Here is an 18,959-nt window from a genome sequence, read left to right as displayed (position 1 = left end):
ATATAGAGACCCCTAGAAATGGAAATACTCAGATATCTGTCTAATGTTTTCCACAATGTAATAGCTCCATCACGGGCGAAACACTGATCCACTGGATTGGTGTTTAGAACTCGTTGCTCTATCCTTGTTGTGGCGCTAGGCGTGCTCGCGTAAGTAAGTTTGTCGTGCCCGAGTCGCAGCCGGGCGGGTTCTTCTGCTACAAGGAGCCGGAGTTAGTGTGAGGTAATAACGGCCGCCGCCCGTGGGAGGAAAGGAAATCTCGGCAGCGACACCCCTCATATAACCGAGCCGGTTACCGAGCTCGACGGCGGCTTTTAGCTACCAGACTAATCCGAGTTCCACTTCGAGGAGGCCTCAGGTGAGGGCGTCGGGTTGATGGGGGTATCCGGGCCTTAGCCTATGGAAGCGGGCGGGGTCCTGTTGCTTCTATATGGCACAGGCCCGGTCGAGGCTTGGTGACATCAGCACGCCCTAATCGGCTTGTTTTTTTCGCAATAAATGTTTACTGTTTTTAATTATTTGTAATGTATATGCGCTTATATGAAGTCATATAGCAGTGAGACTTGGATATGTCTTATGGAGACGGATGTAATTGTAAGTCTTCAGTAGGCCATGTTTATTATGTGGTTGATTGGTGGGGAAGTATATACATTCACATACGCTTATACGATATATATTTATATATATATATATATTTTACATGTTTAGTCACATTTTTTGGATGTATTAGGGGGGCTCAATAAAATACTTAAAGGAAATTAAAACGGACAGGAGGGAATTCGATTTTAAAGATGGAGGAATAAGAAATCATAATCTAAAACTAGAGGGTTGTAGGTGTAATGTAAAGGAGAGAGTGGTGGTTAAGTGAAACAGCCTGTCAGTGGAAGTGGTAGAGGGATTTTAAACATGCTTGGGACTGGCAAACAGCTTCCCTGTATCTAAGACTAGACTAAGGACTGATCTTAGGCTTTAAAGCATTTAAAAAAAATAATGGGCCAACTAGATGTTTATGTTCTTAACTGCTGTCAAATTCTGTTTCTTTGTGTATGGTTACATGGCATGTTACGTATTGTGTTTTGTGTGTGTATATATATATATATATATATATATATATATATATATATATATATATATATCTCTTACGAAAGCCTAGAAGAGCAGTTAAATATTCTTTGGTTCTGTATGTATTGCATTTGGTAGACTGATGACGTTCTCCTTTTTGACCAGTAACTTCTGACGGCCGGTAAGGTTTGGTAATCGGGCACAGTTCGCATGGCGCTCAGTTACACCTTCCCAGCACGTTGGCATCATTGCAGAGAAGCACAAAACATGCCTCTTTCCAAAGGACAGCTTTTGTAACACTGTGGGGTTTGTCTGGTTTAATATATCTGTACATCGCACATTCTTTTCTTACAAAGCTTTATATTGGGGGATATATATATATATATATATATATATATATATATATATATATATATCTATCTCCCCAAGATAAAAATCAATGCTAGTGATATTTGCAATAGAAAACATAACAGCAGTAAAGGTTGCTCTGAACCGCTGTGTATGCAAGAAATGCGCCCGAGGGTGTGAGGACAGACAGGAATCTCGGCCTGCAGGTGAAGAGGTGTAAGAGGAGCCGTCAGGAGAGTCAGAGGGGTGTATCGGTTATATAGAAATGTAAATGCTGTATTGCATGACAAACGTATGACTATAATATGTTTCTTAATGCTTTTCACACTTAGACCTTACATTATAGGTGATATATAGGGTCATAAATGTTTAATGGGAAGATCCTGTTATTAGCAATGTTGTGGGTGTACAGAGTTTAATTCCAGCAACAGTGGCTGGCTTTATAATGGACACCAGTCATCAAATAATTCTTTTAAGAATGAATTAGAAGCGACGTGCAAAAATAAGCCCTGTATTGCGTGTCGTGTACCAATATTTCCAGTGCCCAGAACCATGCTTCAACAAAGAAAGTCATACAGCCGTTGCCGTAGGAACATGCCAGATGGCCATCACCATGGCTGATGATATGCAGACCACTCTTTACATATATGGTCAGTTTATAGTCATTCTAGGAAGGTGATTGTAAATTTTTGTATTGATCTGTTTGATATGACCTCTACGTTGGTTCCTACTTAGTCAACTAAAATGTGTTGATACCCCTGGGCAGACCGGTGGAAGTGACTCTCCATGCTGTTAAACTCACCAAGGCTAGAGAAGAGAGCATTTTGAGAAGTTTCCACGTTCAGAAGCATTACGAGATCCGTTACTAGCCATGCAGACGGCTGAGGGCAGGCATTGTTTCACGCCCCAGTTTGCAATCTATACAAAATGTACTTTTCTGCCCAGACCTATAGAAACCGGCAGATTATCCTTCAGATTGTCATGGAGCAGCAACGGGGGCAGCTGGGGTTGTGTGGACTTTGTGTTGCGGACACTTCCTTCAGGAGGCTTTTTGTTTATTGAAGGTGTGAAAAAAGATAAAAAGAAAACGGATGAGAATGCATGAACAAGGAGCCAAAGCTGTGCATGTCCCGACATTGTCACAGCGGGTCAGGGAACCGAACATATGAGTGGTGCGAGAGTGCGTTTTACTTTGGGTTTGTAGGGAGTAAGTAAAGCCAGAGCTGCTAGATTAGAACTGCTCAGTTCCTGCGATTCTCGCACATAATGTGGCTTTTGTTATAAATATATGGAGACTGGCATGAAACGGTTAAGTCTTTAGATGAGGTTCTCTGCTGCACATCAGGTTTCTGCGCTATCCTCCAGCATGCTTTTGTTTTTAGTGGGTGGCTTTCCACGGGGGCCATTTGTTCCTGCTCATGGTGTGCAAACATGATGGGGCCTGCACAATAGTCTGGTCTTGTAGTGTGGAGCAGTGATTATGGAAGACGCCAAATGAACTCGCAGTCATTTCATGAAGTGGCGTCCTGATTTACAGAAATGACTTGTTTAAAGAACATTGTCGGAAAGTGACTTGAGTCGGTGCCCTTGGATCGTTTGGCGGGCGGCAGTGTATTTGTGATGAGCTACTCAGCCCCAGTTACACCGTTTATAAAATGTCCATAACGTTCGTGACTCTTCAATTACAAAGCAGGCGCTTCTAATGTGGATTTTAATACCAAAGGACTTAACTATTTCTGATATTTACTGCCTGGTGAAAATGATTAGTGACTTCATGGGCAATTCTGCTGGTTGAGCTGACCTAGAGACGTTTGTTTTGATGATCTTTGAAGCACATAAGGCGCCCAGATATAAACCTCGCCACACTTTGTCCTGGAGGAGGTACGATGTAAGTTGGTATAACAACGTTGGAATAAGGGACCACTGAAGCCTCGGTCGCTCTGGTTCCTTCGGCCCCCGGGTGCGTGCGAATGGAGTACTTTCCTTGATATCATGTGGGAGTTTTCATCCCTTTCTGTCATGTTTGAGGCAGAGTTGGAAGTTTAGTTTTTGTATTGAAACCGGTTTAAATGTCATGACTCTCGTCGTGTGTTGCGTTAAGGACAAATTCTCATGCGCAGTGTTAAATATAGGACAGTTAAGAGCATTCTGCTGGCGAAAATTGTAATTACTTGAAATGTAGTATTTTTGCATTATTAATCTGTACCCGGACACGCGCCGCTTTGTTTGCAGCCCGAAAACAAATTAGTGGTCAGGCTGAGCTTTACGGATGGACTTGCTGCCTTGAGTATGTGCGGACAATGAACCCTATTCATAACATTATGAATAAATAATGCGTGAATATGGAGCATCTTTCATCTGGCTATGAGATGCTTGCCCACAATCATTCTTAAATATGCACCATATTGCTGCAACTTTAAACTGGGAAAACCTGAATATGCCTACTACAGGGAACGGGGCTGGTAGCCGCTCCATCACAACACCCATTTCACGCATGCTGTTCTACTGCCGTTTGTATCGGTTTTATGGCGTCTGATACATTTGAACAGAGTTCATCGTGAGATCTGTCACGGTATAGTCGGCGACTGTTACGGCGTTATTCTGATAATTGCCGTGGCGCTGAAGGGTCCGCTTTGTTGCTATTGTAGGTCCGTGGTGGCCAAATCATGCAAGGGAGCTCTTCTCGTGTAAAGGATAATCATGGGCGGTTTATTCACGTCTACGCGCTTGTTGATCTTTTCAATCCCTGTATGAACGGCCTGCTTTTCGCTTATTGTAAGCGATGGTGTCGGCTGCATCTCAGACTAAACCAAGAAAACTCCTGCAAATCTTTCTGCAAACATTTGCTCGCTGTCTGTGTTGTTTGCCCGAATGCTGTTTTATGTGGCTGCGTTCTGCTTTAACGCCGCTCGGGAGGCATTGGAAACGTGGGCCGTACACCCCGCTTGCTTTAGGATCCCTTTATTTTGTCGGTGGTTGGTGTGACGGGAAGTGAGCAGGAAATCTGCTGTGAAATGTCTGCCGGCTCCGTCCGCCTGCTTTCTGTTGTAAAACAATAACGACCTCTCGGGTTGGGCAGTTCCTGTGAGTTTATATCCCGTCGGTCTGGGGATGTCTGCTGCCAGGTTTGTGCGTTAAAAGGAGTTATTTTTAATTATTCGCTCTCCAGCGTTCGGTTTGTGTGGGATGTGTAGTAACATCAATTTTGCAGAAGTAAACCTTCGAAGGAGAACTAAGGATTTTATGCAGGTTTGTTTTTGTTTTGTTGTATTCGATACTAACTTTTAAAGGAATACTTACTGCGTTTAGGTTATGGCAATAAAACCGAGTCAGAAATCACATGCCATGTGGATATGCCCATACCTATTGCTGGCGCTTGTAACCTAGCCTGACATGAACTAATAAAATAATGGCTTCCAGGAGGGGTAACTGCACCAGGAGCTCACATACAGCTCAGCAGGCATATGCCATGTATGTTCGCTAGTAGTTGGGGGTCAAGGTAGCGGGACTGGAATCAGTCATGGAATCGATCCCTAAAACAGTAAGCACCTTATGTGCTCGCTGATGGGGTGACTGCATCGGCAAGCTCCTGGTGTGTATTATATTGTTCAATGGTCTCTGATCTGATGTCTGGGAAGCGGGTGCTCAGGGGGTCACCGTGTGAGAGATGGTGCTGCCTGGGAGGTAAGCTTGTACTATGCATATCAGCTTGGCTGGGAGTGATGTGTGTAACTGTGCAACGCTGGGGCAGAGTGTACGGAAGGAAGTGAGTCAGCCTCATGAAACGGCCACCACTATATAACTGCATGCAAGTGTTTGTGCTGCTGTGGTTTGTGTGCCATAAAGTTGCTAAGTATGAAATCTGTTCTACATGCATGTGATATCTGACCACGGCCCACTTCAGCTGAAGACACTTAACTGTGGCCCTTTAGCTTCTCTGACGCAGGTACTGATGGCGCCGACTGGGTAAAGCGTTGGGGGAAATGCCTGGGAGTGTTGGATGTGCATAGTAACAGTGTTGTGCGTTCTTATATTATCTGCTGTAACAGAACAATTTCACCCCATAATCCATTTTAAATTCAGATTGATTCTACTCATTGTTAATCCCACTTTACCTGGAGACTTATACAGTACTGCTGCACAGTAAGACTGCTTTCAAAAATAGGCATGTTATTGAGTAAATTTTTATCATTTAACAAAATACAAAGTGAGTGAACAGAAAAGCAAATCTAAATTTGGTGTGACCACCCATTGCCTTCAAAACGGCATCAGATTTCTAGGTACACTTGCACAAAACGGGCATTAATCATCTATTTAATATGTAGGTTGAAACCCAATGTTAATGGAGGCAGTAGTTTAGAAGGAATAAAACTGGGTAACCAACATCCAATCTCACTAACAAGGTGAGGATGCTGAAGATGTTTTAATGTCAAAAGTCCTACATCACGGCAAGACTGAGCGTGGCAACACACAGTGATACTGCTTCAGCAAGTACTCTCCCAGGCAGAAACTTCCATACGATCTGTTTAAGCTCCTTTTGACGCTCAAAGAAACGGGCAATATTAAGGACTGTAAATGCAATGGTCGGACAAGGAGTGCATTGGATGAAAGACACCATGCTTCCCTTCGCATTTGGAAGACGTCCAGCACTGCCGTCAGCTCAGCATTGATATAAAACAGTGGGACCCTGTTACGCCCTTCTACTGTCCAGAGAAGTCTGCTTAGATGTGGTCTTCGTGGAAGACTTGCGGCCAAGAAGCCGTATCTCTGATATGGAAACAAGGCTAAGCGGAGCCATTCACGAAAACACAGGAACTGTGGTGCAGAAAAGCAGCAGCAGATGCTCTGGACTGATGTAGAAGACAGAAGGTCACAGTGAAGCACGGTGGAAGTTCGGGGCAGCATTTCTGCAACTAGAGTTGGGGATTTGGTCAGAGTTAATGGTCTCCCTGATGCTGAGAAGTACAGGCAGATACAGAAGGAAGTCCAGAAAGTGATGAGATCAACATACAGAGTCTGTCTGGGATTAAAGAGAGAGAGAAGCAACCAAGGCTGTCTGAATCCACAGGATAATTGTGATTAGTTCCCCTAGATGTTTGGAACGACCTACCTGCTGAGTTCCTCAAACCGTGTGAGTGTATCTGGAAGAATTGATGCTGTTCTGAATCTCCCTATCTCTTTAATGAATGCGAAGCCTTCAATTTCCTCTTGAATGGAATATTTGTTTAATCTGTTTTATCTGGGTTGCTCTTGATGACCATCCATCCTCTGCTTGGAACGCACGTGTACTTTTTTATTTCATTTATATTCTTATTGTATACATTTCTCACGTCTTATTGCTGATTTAATTGGTCTTTTTTTTTTTTTCTTTTTCTGAAAATGAAGACCAAAATAATGAGGAATTACATACCTTATGGTCATTTAATAGAGAGTTTAATTTGAAGCAGAGTTCCTTTATGCTATAGATGAGTTTAAATATTCTGTATTCTCTACATACATGCGCAGAAAGGTAGCGCTGTATGGTTTGGCATCTTCAGGATGAGTAAACGAAGCGGCATTTCTCTGTGAAGCGCTGTGCTTCACGCCGAATTGGTTCTGTCGCGCTCTTTTTCATTTAGGACCCTGTGACAGAAACTCTGGTGTAGTATCTAAAATAAACACCTATTCACATGGGGCAAGGTTTGCAAACACCATGCAATAGAGACGTGGATACCCCTCCAAAAAAGTACATCCACTGTTTTCTTAGATATAATTTTAAATTAAAACCCCCCCGTAGTATTAAACACCCTTTAAGGAAGAATGACACTACTTTCTCTGAGGCTGCACCGCCCGTAGACTGACTCAATGCCTCCCTTATTTTGTTTTCCGTTGCTGCTCATATTTTCCCTTTCTTTTATGGGATCCGTTATATGAACTAAACCTCAGTCGCTGCCTTTTATGAGCTACTGCTTGGTAACGTACCCAGCAGAATCCCTGCTGATATTGGCTGTTTGCCGCGCGGGCTGTTGGTGTGCACTTAGTTATTTGCCGCTTGTATTCACACGCTCCCGGTGTATTTCCGGTGTATTTCCGGTGTGCTCCCGGCAGCTCTCTTGCCGTGCTGTCTGCAAGAAAGAATTAGGATGGGGGGGGAGTTAACAGCTCTTCCTGCAAAATCTAAATCACATTTATGGAGACAATTAAATGTTTTAAAGTGTTGACTGCTCCGTTTAAATGTATATAAGCACCACTTTATTAAGGCAATAATCGGAATGTAAAGTCTTTAAAGTATTAGTTAAGTCAAAGATTTGGGAGAGGAGCAGAAGTCCCTTTTTAGAAAAGTCTCCCCGTTCATTAAAAAAAATAATATAAAGAAAACTCTTCAGCGCTGCTAATCCCTGTCCCTTTCAGTGGAAGAGCATTTGTCCAACATGATGATTTGTGGATAATGAAAGTAAAGCCCTTTTTATTTATTTTGCAGAAACTTGGTTTGCTTAATTACACCTTAATGAATTAGAAAAAGGCAATAGACTGTCCCCCACTACTCACTCACTCTTTTCTTGGAAAGTTGGGTGGCTCCTTTAGTTTAGTCGTCATATGGGGGGGGCACGCACATATTACTGTTTCATAAAGAAATCTTTATTTTGAGTTTGTAAAGTAAACTTTTAATTTACATTTTCCTTTACAGCCATGGCAGCCATTCGTAAGAAGCTTGTGATTGTGGGAGATGGAGCGTGTGGAAAGACCTGCCTCCTTATCGTTTTCAGTAAAGACCAGTTCCCAGAAGTTTACGTCCCAACAGTATTTGAGAACTATGTGGCCGACATTGAAGTGGATGGAAAGCAGGTAAGCGCGTCCTCCGTTATATTTTAAAACGTATTGAGTATAAATGGTCCGTGGTTGGGTAAAATGCCTTTGGTGAGGAGCAGGAAAGCTAAGCAGCACTTCAGACCAAACCCTTTTGTGGTTGATATACTCTTGTAACAGCTGAATATTAAGTTATATTTCACAATTAAGTTTTTTTGTTCATTTTTTCTGGTAACAGGTTGAGCTGGCACTCTGGGACACAGCTGGGCAAGAAGATTACGATAGACTGAGACCTCTGTCCTACCCGGATACAGATGTTATATTAATGTGTTTCTCCATCGATAGCCCTGATAGTTTAGGTAAGTGCTAGCAGCTACGTTTGCTTGTTCTTGGCTATGTACAAATTACCTGTCTAATGTGAAGTAATTCCTAATTTAATATCTCTGGGCTGTTGGGCTGGTAGGAAGGTGGGAATGGAGCTGTATGTGCGTGTAAATGTTGGCTGGATAAAAGAAACAAATTGCTTGCAGTAAACGGTGTAGAAGCTTGTGATTGTGTATATATAATTGCTTTCCATGTAAATAAGTAATCTTGCTTCTGGTCTTTAGTTAGTCCGAATATACAAAGGTAGCTGTAACCACTGACTAACTATTTTTTTCCTCTCACTCAGAAAACATCCCTGAGAAATGGACCCCTGAAGTAAAACATTTTTGCCCTAACGTGCCAATCATCTTGGTTGGGAATAAGAAGGATCTGCGAAATGATGAGCACACTCGCAGGGAGCTCACCAAGATGAAACAGGTCTGTCCCCTTAATTATATTAACACCCCTCGTATACCTTGGTGTAATGTTTTTTTTTCTCCCTCATTTACTGTGGAATATTATGTTTGAATGAACTTATAGGTGGTGGTTTTCCCGGAGAATTTTCCAGCTGATTTTCACAGGATCTATTAGAAGGTTCAACCCCAGACCTTTCTTGCAAGAAAAGTCGAGCTGGCCCTGCATAAAACATTTAGAATTGGAAGACTTTCAATAAAACTCATTCGTATAGCTACGCATTATACAGGGCAGCTTATTTCTTGCAGGAGGAACTGTCTGTGATTGGCTCTTTAATAAGTTGATACTATAATTTTGCCACAAGCTCTCTTGGGGGGGGGGGGTTAATGGTAATTTTATCAGACACCGGGCAGCCGTTGAGTAATTGTACCAAAGTTATGATAATACGAGTCCCATGATCCTGAATTAAATGCATGCAACCTGGTTCCATGATCGCAGGGGGGTTGCCGCATTAGAAGGATCAGAGAGATATTTTGTGTGGTACAGATCAGGTCCCGTAGGTAGGTATGTCATTGCAGTGGGCTGAAATAAAATCATACAGCAAGGGAAAAAAATCTGTCCCGTACAGATCATAAACTGCTAAATGTCTGCATTAAATGCGGCATCCAAAATGTATGGATTAAAAATTGCAGTTGGCAGCAGTGTTAATTTTGTTTCTTCCCTGTAGGAGCCAGTAAAGCCAGAAGAAGGCAGGGATATGGCCAATCGGATTTCTGCTTATGGCTACATGGAATGCTCTGCAAAGACGAAAGATGGTGTCCGGGAGGTGTTTGAGATGGCCACGCGGGCAGCTTTGCAAGCCCGACGTGGCAAGAAGAAAACCACATGCCTTCTCATCTAACTTAGAAACATGCTGTAACGCACACAACACATACCACGTCCCCACACTCCTGACTGAGATGTGGTGGAGGGGCCAATGTGCAACGAGGGAAAAGCCCCATGGCATCTGTACCGTCAACAAAAAAAAAAAAAAAAACCTTGACGTGATGTTTATTAATCTTTAGCGTGTTCTTACTGGCCTTCATCTACTTTTTTTTTTTTGTCTGTAATGAGTTGAAATTTTATATAAAAAGTCCTCTTGCTACCAGTATTTAAGTCAACATTTTTGTTGTGTTTTTGTTTCCTTAAAATATATATATAAATATATTCTGTAACTTTCACCATTAGCAGATGTGTACTTTCACTTGACTAACTCTGACATTCCACAGTAAATACTATATCTGCCTGGGGAGCCCTAATTTTACATTTGGGGTTATTTTATTATCCAGGATATATTAACAGAAAGTCTCCCTTACTACTTGATTAAAAGTTAGCCCAGTTTGGTTTAAAAAAATAAATAAATAAATAAAAAGGACCTACCACTTGCAATGTATGGCAGAAGTGACCGGTACCACCAGTAGGTATTTAGTAAATGCTCTCTAACTATTAGCATAGCTGCTCACACAAAAATGGGGTGTAGTTAATAGAATTTGCCTATATTTGAATACACTTTGCAAATTGCCAGTTGTGTTCCATCAGAGGCCTTTTTTTATCAGGAATTCTGTATTTTTGCTGGCAGTTTCAGTGTTAAATTTGATTTCCCATAGTTATTGCCCTACTATACCTATGGTGCCCCTTTATTTTTTTTATTTTTTATAACATGGGGGGGTAATTGAGTGTCGTCACCCCCCCCACGGCAGTGGTAAGAAGCATTACAGATGTTCTGCTCTTATATCAAATGGCTAAACAAACTGCTGCCTTTGTCTACAACATAACCCATTTTCTAACGGCTGCATCTAAAAAGTGAGCTTTTCCCAGAAACCGTTTTTAATTTGCAGGGAGGACACTTACTTTTTTTGTGGCATTAGTATATAGAACCTATTAACAAAGTAACCAGGTGAGATATGTTTCCTTTATAGTCTAAGATTTGGGGGATATGCTGATGGAACTCACGGGATGTTATCTCTGACTGAGCTGCGTTGAGAAAATCCCGCAGCACGTCCCGGCTTATCTCTTCTTTTTTTTTTTTTTTTTTTGTCACATATATATGAGATCTGCCTTCATATCGTGTAAGATGAGCCACTTTGTAAGCCTGCTTTATTTGGAAAAGGCTATTCCAAGCTGTTAAATTAGGCCGAGTTGCCACACATGCCAAAATGAGTATCATTTTTATGGTGTACTTTTCCCAGTTCTGCAGATATTGGATCTTTTTATGTCTGGTTACTGTAAACTGCATAGATATCGTATGACTAGTATTGTGAGCAACAGAGCAAAAGTTTAGTACTCACGGCAATACAGTCTTTTTTTGCAGAGCTTTACACAAAACCCTGGGAACTTTCTAAGTCATGTCAACAAGACGTTCGCATTGATACCTGGAATGAGACAGGCGTACGTAACCACATGCGTGTTAAGTGTGGATATCAAGTTAATCATTCTGATAACAAACCACTGGGGCTTGCGGAGGGCTGCAGGGGACCCCATTACTTTGGATTTGTCAATTGACTGGTTGAAATGATGCCTCAGATCCAGAACAGATGTGAGACTGGCATCTGCCACAATGCCTTTCTGTTTTTCTTTCTGGGGGGTGGCATTATCTTTCCCCTTTTTATAACAGCAAAAGGGACCCTGCCAGTTTCTCCCGCTGAGTAGGTAGCTCATGTTTCTGTAATTGGAATATCTAACTGTTACTTGTAATTTTGGGGTAAGATTTTTTTTTTTTTTTTTTTTTTATAAAGTGTTTAGAAAAATTCCAAATTGACTTGAGACAGTTTTGTTAGAGAATCAGTTTCTTATTGTATAAAGGTCTTGTAACCTTATGTAATAAAAGCAAAAAAAAAAGGAAATAGTCTTTTTATTTATTATTATTGTTCTGCATATTGGGGAATGAATAGCCCATCACTATTCTCTGGCATAACCATGGTTGTATCAATCTGTCAACTCTAGGGGGCGCCATACTGTACTTTGCACGTAGGAACATTACCTGGTATTTTGGTTTTCACGCCAGCTATGTGACTCGCCACCATTGTAACCAGTTGAGTGGTCCAAACCATTTCATAAGCCTCTAGAACCAGTTTGAAAAACTGTGGCAGCATACGAAAGGAATAAATGAAAATCGCAATCCAAAAGACAAAGAATGGGGATATGTACACAAGGTACGGAGGTTAAAAAAAAAAAAAAAAGGAAAGTCTCATGCGGCTATGTCCAGAAGCACCCCTGTCTGAATGAGTGCACAATAAGAAATCAACCCAACAAAGGAAAACACAGCGCTCCAGAGATGTTCGGGAATTAAGGCGTTTAATGGTGACAGACAAGGTGGAAGCGCAAATGTTTCAGGGGTACAAACACCCCTTTATCAATGGCTGTAGGTGTGAACCCTGAAACATTCCTGGAGCGCTGTTTTCTTTGAAAATAATAAAGGCATCTCTGTGACATTTGACTTGCAGGGATGTATCTGCTGCCTTGCAGTTTAATAAATATTACACTAGTCATATGCAACGTGCTCTGTTTCTACATGGTAGAGGACTGCATTGGGAGGCGGGGGTCCTGTGGCGGTCTTGCTGGTACTGCAGGCGGGAGCGGGCAGTCAGGCACTGTACCTGCGGGTCCTGGTAATCCCGCGCAGTCCCGCAAGGCTGCCTTCTCGCTGCTCCCTTAAAGTTTCTCCTCTGTTGCTCTTCCCAGGAACAAAACGGAGTCACGTGATGTGACATCACTTCCTGTGACTCCGCCTTGTTCCTGGGCGGAGCAAGAGACGAGACACTGAGGGAGCACGAGAAGGCAGCCTTGCGGGACTGCGCGGGAACTCTGCAGTTCAGGTAAGGAGATGGGCGTGATTGGCCACAAATGTGGCGGGAGTGATACACCCACATTGCGGGAGCGGGATTAAAAAAGCCGCCCCGCGCAGGGCTCTACACCTGACCATAACACCAACAGGGAGTCTGACATCGCATTCTAGATACATAGACATTAACCCCTTCAATCCCAGGGGTTTTTGGTACCTCAAAGCCCAGAGCAATTTTGCCATTTCTGGGGTATGTCGGTTTAGCGATGATTCTCTTTTCCTGTGAATAGTGTACCCATATAAACTATATATTGTTTTTTCAAGGAGAGATAGAGCTTTTGTTTGATACCATAGTTGGATGATTAGCTGAAAATTTTGAATGAGAAATTTAGTAAAAACTAGCGAAGATTAGAAAAATAAACTAATTTTTTTTTACATTTTCCCTCTGAATCCTCACAAAATTAGGTAAAGTGATGGAAAATCCCCTCCAAGTTTATTAATTCAGGTGTCCTGATTTCAGAAATACCTAATTTATATAGATTTTCCAGACTTTCCCAGCACCAGGGAGCATACTATAAGGTGTACAATTTTGTATATTTTTTATGCCTATGGCTTAACGGGTTTGGGGTTTGTGAACGGGGGCAGGAGGGTTATACTGGCTAGGTGTTATGCTAGGGAAATGGGAAGTAAGGTTTTTAATAATTTTTTTATATATTTTTTTTTTAAAAAATGTATTTTTATTTTTTTACATTTTTTTCATTTTTTATATATTATTTTTACACAGAAATGGTTAGAGGTCCTCCTAGGGACCTCCTGAACATGCCAGTGATGTCACAATGTTATGTTCTTTAAGAAATAAGTAAATCTGCAGTGGAATTCAGCAGCCTATGTGTCACTTATTACATGTGATTAACCCCTTTATCACAATTATGATGGTTTTATTAAGAGTCTGGTTGATGTTATGCCTGTTTTGGAGAGGAGAGATTCCAGGACCACAATCTACATCATCTAGTTAGCTCATAAATCAGAACTGTTATCAAGCAATTCAACTTTTACAAAATATACCTGGAGACCTGTCTCTGTAGCACAGAGCTGCACCAGGGGCTGGTTCATCCGCATTAACTCTTTCAGCATGTAATGCCAGAATTATTACATCATGCTTATTTTATTGTACCGATCTCATTTATCATGTGTGTATGAAATGAAGCTGACAGTAACTAGATGGCACTGCAGGTCTAAGCTTACCAATCCTGCTGTTTGTGGTTATTTTGCAATTTATTTTTTTGAGAAGGCAGATCTCTGATGCCTTCAGAAGAGTGAAGAAAGTCGGTAACCCAGATCATTAGCACTAATGCAAAGCAGGATGCCAAATAATTAATGAGGAGACTTGATTTACGTGCGGTGGAATATGAAGGTGCTCTATAAATCATTAATAAAGAGGGGAGCAGCCTATGGAATGTTTTGGTTAAATACAATTCACATCGGTGTCTGTCTGGGGTCAAAATATCCCCATCTTTCCCCTCTCACACCCCAATACCTTCTTACCTCATCCCCATTGCCCACCTTTGTTGGCTCAGGCTAAAGGTTTTCTTGGTGGGAGGCAGATATTAGCTACTACTACCATTTTTATATAATTTTTCCTATTAATGGGTAACTAACAGACCATCATGTCCCTGCACAACGTGAGAGCTTGTATTTACAAAGGCTGGGGTGGTAAAGATCCACAGCTACCCCGGTCTTCAATTCCTATGGTGTTCAGCTAGTACCGGCTCACTGTATATCATGGGAGCTGCATTTAGTGTGTAGTGTCGGCCACCACAACCCACGTCTATAACTACAATTATCACACTGTTCAGCCGGCAATATGGTTGCTGAATTGTAGATGAAGTCTGGAAGGTTTCATCGTGCGCTAAATGATCATGGCCAATCAGAAACGGGAATGAACTTGAATACCTAGGGATAAGGACTTGGCCGAATGCACCAATTGCCATCCTATTTCCTTATGATGATGCAAAGGGGCTCAGCACAATAGACCAATCACGTGTGTGTATTCGCTCGAAAATGTTAAGTGTAGTCGCCAGTATTAGGAATCACAGTATTTTCATCAACACTATGCTAGAAAAGGTAAAAAATAACCAAAGCGTTGTGCCCCAGCCTCCGCAGTCCAAGTCAGAATGGCTGGCAGGCCAACAGGCAGCCATGACGGTGAACAAGGCTTTATTATCCCTTGCTAATTTTACTAAAATTTCCAAGGGAATGATATCTTGAGAATATAACTTAAAATCCTAGTAAAAAAATATCTTGAAAAAGCTCCAGATAGCAAAACGCATGGGATTGACGCTGGGTTCCTAACCGTGGCGAGCTGAGAGCTGATTGAAGGAGAAGAGCCGGTAAAGACTGAACGAAAACTGGAATTAATGGTGAACTGCGGATCGTAAACAGAACATTTCAAGCCACGAACCACATTTTATCCAAGTAAGCAGAATTATTCAATTATGTTTTTTTTGGATTGTAAGCTTGCAAATTGACAATTCTCGTCTTGTCAGATCCCTTTAATATATGTATTGTAAGAAGCGCTACGTAAATTGTTTGTGCTATGTAAATAAAAGATAATCTATAGTATATGCTTTTCATGTAGTGTAAATAGATTGACCACCTTGGCCGCCATTTTTTCAGGACACATACTTTCAGGTCGCGGTGCTGCGACCTGAACGTCCACGATAAAGCCTGACTCGGGGGAGAACCCCAGCCACTCCATCCATGGCCACTGACCTGATATCCCAGCACTTTATGACTTAAATGTATGCGGCCCCTTTGCTCCTACTGTATACGCAAAATGGTGCCCTCCAAAACATGCCACTTGCTTATTTTAATATGGGAATAACCTACAGAAAAAGTAACAGATAAACTTCACTGGGGAAAATGTAGCTCCTAACAAAGTTAACATGGCTGCCCCGTCATAGCAGTCACGTAATGTGTACACATTCAGAGGCACTTCCGCTTTAAGCCATTTTTAAGCGGTTGTCCATGGTCTGTGCCTTTGCTGTAATCCCCCGCCCACCTCTTTGATGACTCCTCCCACTGGCGGCGTTCTGTAAGTGGGCGTGTCCATGCAATGTTCCATTATATATGAACAGTGCGTGCGCGAGTGCGGATTATAGCTGGTAACCGGTTTCCGGCGCTATGGCTTCCCGCACGGTGTACGAGTTTTCCGCCCGCGTGTTGGGTAGCAGCGAGCTGGTTGCCCTCTCCCGGTATCAGGGTGCCGTGCTGCTCATCGAGAACGTGGCGTCTCTTTGAGGGACAACAGTTCGGGACTTCACCCAGATGAACCGGCTGCAGACCATCTATGGCCCACGGGGATTCAAAGTGCTCGGCTTCCCCTGCAACCAGTTCGGACACCAGGTTCGTGTGTAAGGGGCATTGGGAGTCGGTGTTAACATCCATAGTGGAGGGACGATCATGCACGGCGTTATATACCATTGTGTATTTAGATGTACAGTAAGGAGGTTTTACATTACTGAGTGCGTGGTAGATAAATGGAACAGCTTCCCAGCAGTGGTGGTAGAAGCAAATACAGTGAAGGAATGTAAGCGTGCATGTAATAGGGATATGGCTCCTGAATCAAAGACAAGACCATGGAGTGATAGGGGTCTGAATATTTCCATCAGGAAGCTTTAGACTAGATGAGCCTATGTGTGTTTTATGTTGATACCGCTGCTAGCGCTGAGGACCTTCTAACACAAACCCCACGCTTCTAATGCAGGAGAACAGCAACAACCAGGAGATCCTGAACGCCCTGAAGTATGTTCGCCCTGGGGGTGGATATGAACCGAACTTCACCCTGTTTGAGAAATGCGACGTTAACGGTGACAAGGAGCACCCTCTCTTCACCTTCCTGAAGGAGCAGCTGCCCTATCCCAGCGATGACGCCGTGTCCTTAATGAACGACCCCAAGAGCATCATCTGGTCCCCGGTGAGGAGGAGCGACATCTCCTGGAACTTTGAGAAGTTCCTGGTTGGCGCTGATGGGGTTCCGTTCAAACGCTACGGCCGCTGCTTCGAGACCATAAACATCCAGGAGGACATAGAGAGGCTGCTTAGTGAAGCTAAAAAATAGGCAGCGAGAGGTGCGGGAACCAGGTGGTCTGATCGGCAGGACTGGGGGGCTTCCTAGCAGATGGGGGCATTTGGGGAGAGTGTGGCCCCCTCTATATTATCGGCTGTTCGATACATACATTAACAAACCGGACTTACAATGAGGGTTCTGGTAAGCCATGCAAGCGCTGCACTACCTAAACGATAGAGTCCGGCGTTGCCTCTGTATAACACTCACTTCAGGGGCTGCGTATTAAACCCCAGTGCAAATAACACGCCCGGCTAGGAATGTCTTCTGCGTTGTTCTCCGGTATTGTCGGCGGACACTTGGTTCCAAAGTCTCACTTCTGTCGCTTTAACCCCTTGTGTTCCCTGTGCTGGCTGCTGAGACCCCTCTGGCATTTACTCATGATGCTCCCTCTTTAAATATATTGAGGGGGAGTTGATGCTCCGTGTAAAGAGTCAGTGGGGGGCTCAGTATGTGCGGCGGGGAGGCTCGTGGGGTGGGTTTCTATAGCACTTATTACTGACAATAAAATACACTTCACAAAACTGCATTTGTGTGTATCTATTTTTTTTGTGTACTTTTGTTGCATGCGGCTGTTGGCTCTGCTGATTGCTGATCATATAGGGGAAGGGGAAGTTTCATAGTGGAATACCACAGAATACACGTAGAATAAAGTATTTTGTCTCATTAAACTTTAACAGGATCCGTGTTAGACATTAATTGGGTGCAGTGGGAAGGAATAAATACAATGGAAAGAAATCCATTAATGTAATCCAGTAAAGTATCAAAAATCGATTAAGAGAAACCATTCATGTTTTTGTAGCCATTCAGAGACGGCTTTTATTGGAAAGTCCTGGGAAATGGTTTTATTCTGCGGTACCTTTTAACAATGGCTCTAAATCCAAACACATTGAGCTGATGGTTCATGGGGACGCTAATTAGCTAGTTTCTCTGAATACAAATTACTTTTTAAAACTTTTTTCGAGTGATATTGGTATCACAATGCTGCTGGAAGTTCCCCTTTAAGATGAGGTTCTCTGGGGCAGTGCTTTGCCCGTCGTGGTTCATTTGGGATGTCGCTACTTCCCCTTTCTTGGGATTTATTTAACATTCCTTCCGCCGTCAGACTCCTGTTTGATCAGGAAAGCGGATGAATCACGATGATTCTGCAAATGTCTGTTTCAGTTTGACATAAACCCCTTTGTTTAAAGATCTGTTTCACTTCTTCATTGGAATAACAAATACTTAGGTCCGGGGCATCGATGTACATCTTACAGAGAAAACTCCCGAAATAAAACTAAAGCCCAAACATGTTGAACATCCTTAATTTATATTACAAGCGCCTGATGTTTGTGTATTTAGTTATTATATTATATTTCTCATTCCTTTGTAACTGCTGGAAATTTAATACCGAAAATCTGTCCATCAGGTGCTGGGAAAATGTTTTTTAGGATCCCTTTCCAATCTGGTGCTGGCTAAAAACCATTTAGTAAATCTCACCCCATCTGTTTCACAGAGCAGCCTGTATTGACACCGTTTTTGTGTTACTAGTGAAATTCAATGTTTTCAAAAATGTTATTTATTAGTTTTTACATAGTTTTCCACCAGCTGCATATTAGCCGTTTGCATGTTTCCTCGCTCTGTTATCGTAGCCCAATCTACTAGACAAACATCCTGACTCCTTATCGTACTGCCTGGTGGTAATCAGTCTGTCTAATGTAAGACAGGACGATGGCGTTTAGCATTGCCTTAAATAATCAGCCCAGTGTGATGATTGAGCAGTAAGGCAAGGGTGTCCAACCTGTGGCCCTCCAGCTGCTGCAGGACTACATTCTCCTCAGCCTGCCACTTAGCTGAAAGAGCATTATGGGAGATGTAGTCCTGCAGCAGTTGGAGGGCCACAGGTTGGACGCCCTTGAGGTAAGGTAACCCAGCACACCACGTACCTGACAACAGTGGCCGCCACCAGGTCTGCAGGAAAAGGAAGTTTACCATGAGATAAATCTGTTATTTTTATCATTGCCGCCCCATGTTACTGTATACAGCTTTTGGACAATGGGC

The 18,959-nt window shown here is 42.6% G+C and overlaps 2 protein-coding genes across 3 annotated transcripts; both read left to right on the top strand.

Moving 5' to 3' along the window:
• The first annotated feature begins 174 nt into the window (after positions 1–174).
• On the top strand, positions 175–10,133 carry RHOA (ras homolog family member A). Of its 2 annotated transcripts, none has more exons than XM_053469432.1 (5): positions 175–358; positions 8,078–8,235; positions 8,435–8,555; positions 8,867–8,997; positions 9,701–10,133. In XM_053469432.1, the coding sequence occupies exons 2-5, from the start codon at positions 8,080–8,082 to the stop codon at positions 9,872–9,874; spliced, it is 582 nt and encodes a 193-aa protein (XP_053325407.1). In that variant the 5' UTR covers positions 175–358; positions 8,078–8,079; the 3' UTR covers positions 9,875–10,133. The 2 variants fall into 2 exon arrangements, with proteins under 2 accessions (XP_053325407.1, XP_053325408.1); XM_053469433.1 differs by having other exon boundaries at positions 206–222.
• Positions 10,134–15,922: 5,789 nt separating this feature from the next.
• On the top strand, positions 15,923–17,448 carry GPX1 (glutathione peroxidase 1). Its single transcript, XM_053469434.1, has 2 exons — positions 15,923–16,198; positions 16,560–17,448. The coding sequence occupies exons 1-2, from the start codon at positions 15,977–15,979 to the stop codon at positions 16,911–16,913; spliced, it is 576 nt and encodes a 191-aa protein (XP_053325409.1). The 5' UTR covers positions 15,923–15,976; the 3' UTR covers positions 16,914–17,448.
• Positions 17,449–18,959: the final 1,511 nt, after the last annotated feature.

The sequence above is a fragment of the Spea bombifrons genome, chromosome 6 (genome assembly GCF_027358695.1).
Source record: "Spea bombifrons isolate aSpeBom1 chromosome 6, aSpeBom1.2.pri, whole genome shotgun sequence".
Taxonomy (NCBI): Eukaryota; Metazoa; Chordata; class Amphibia; order Anura; family Pelobatidae; genus Spea; species Spea bombifrons.
This window is presented reverse-complemented; position numbering and strand designations above follow the sequence as displayed.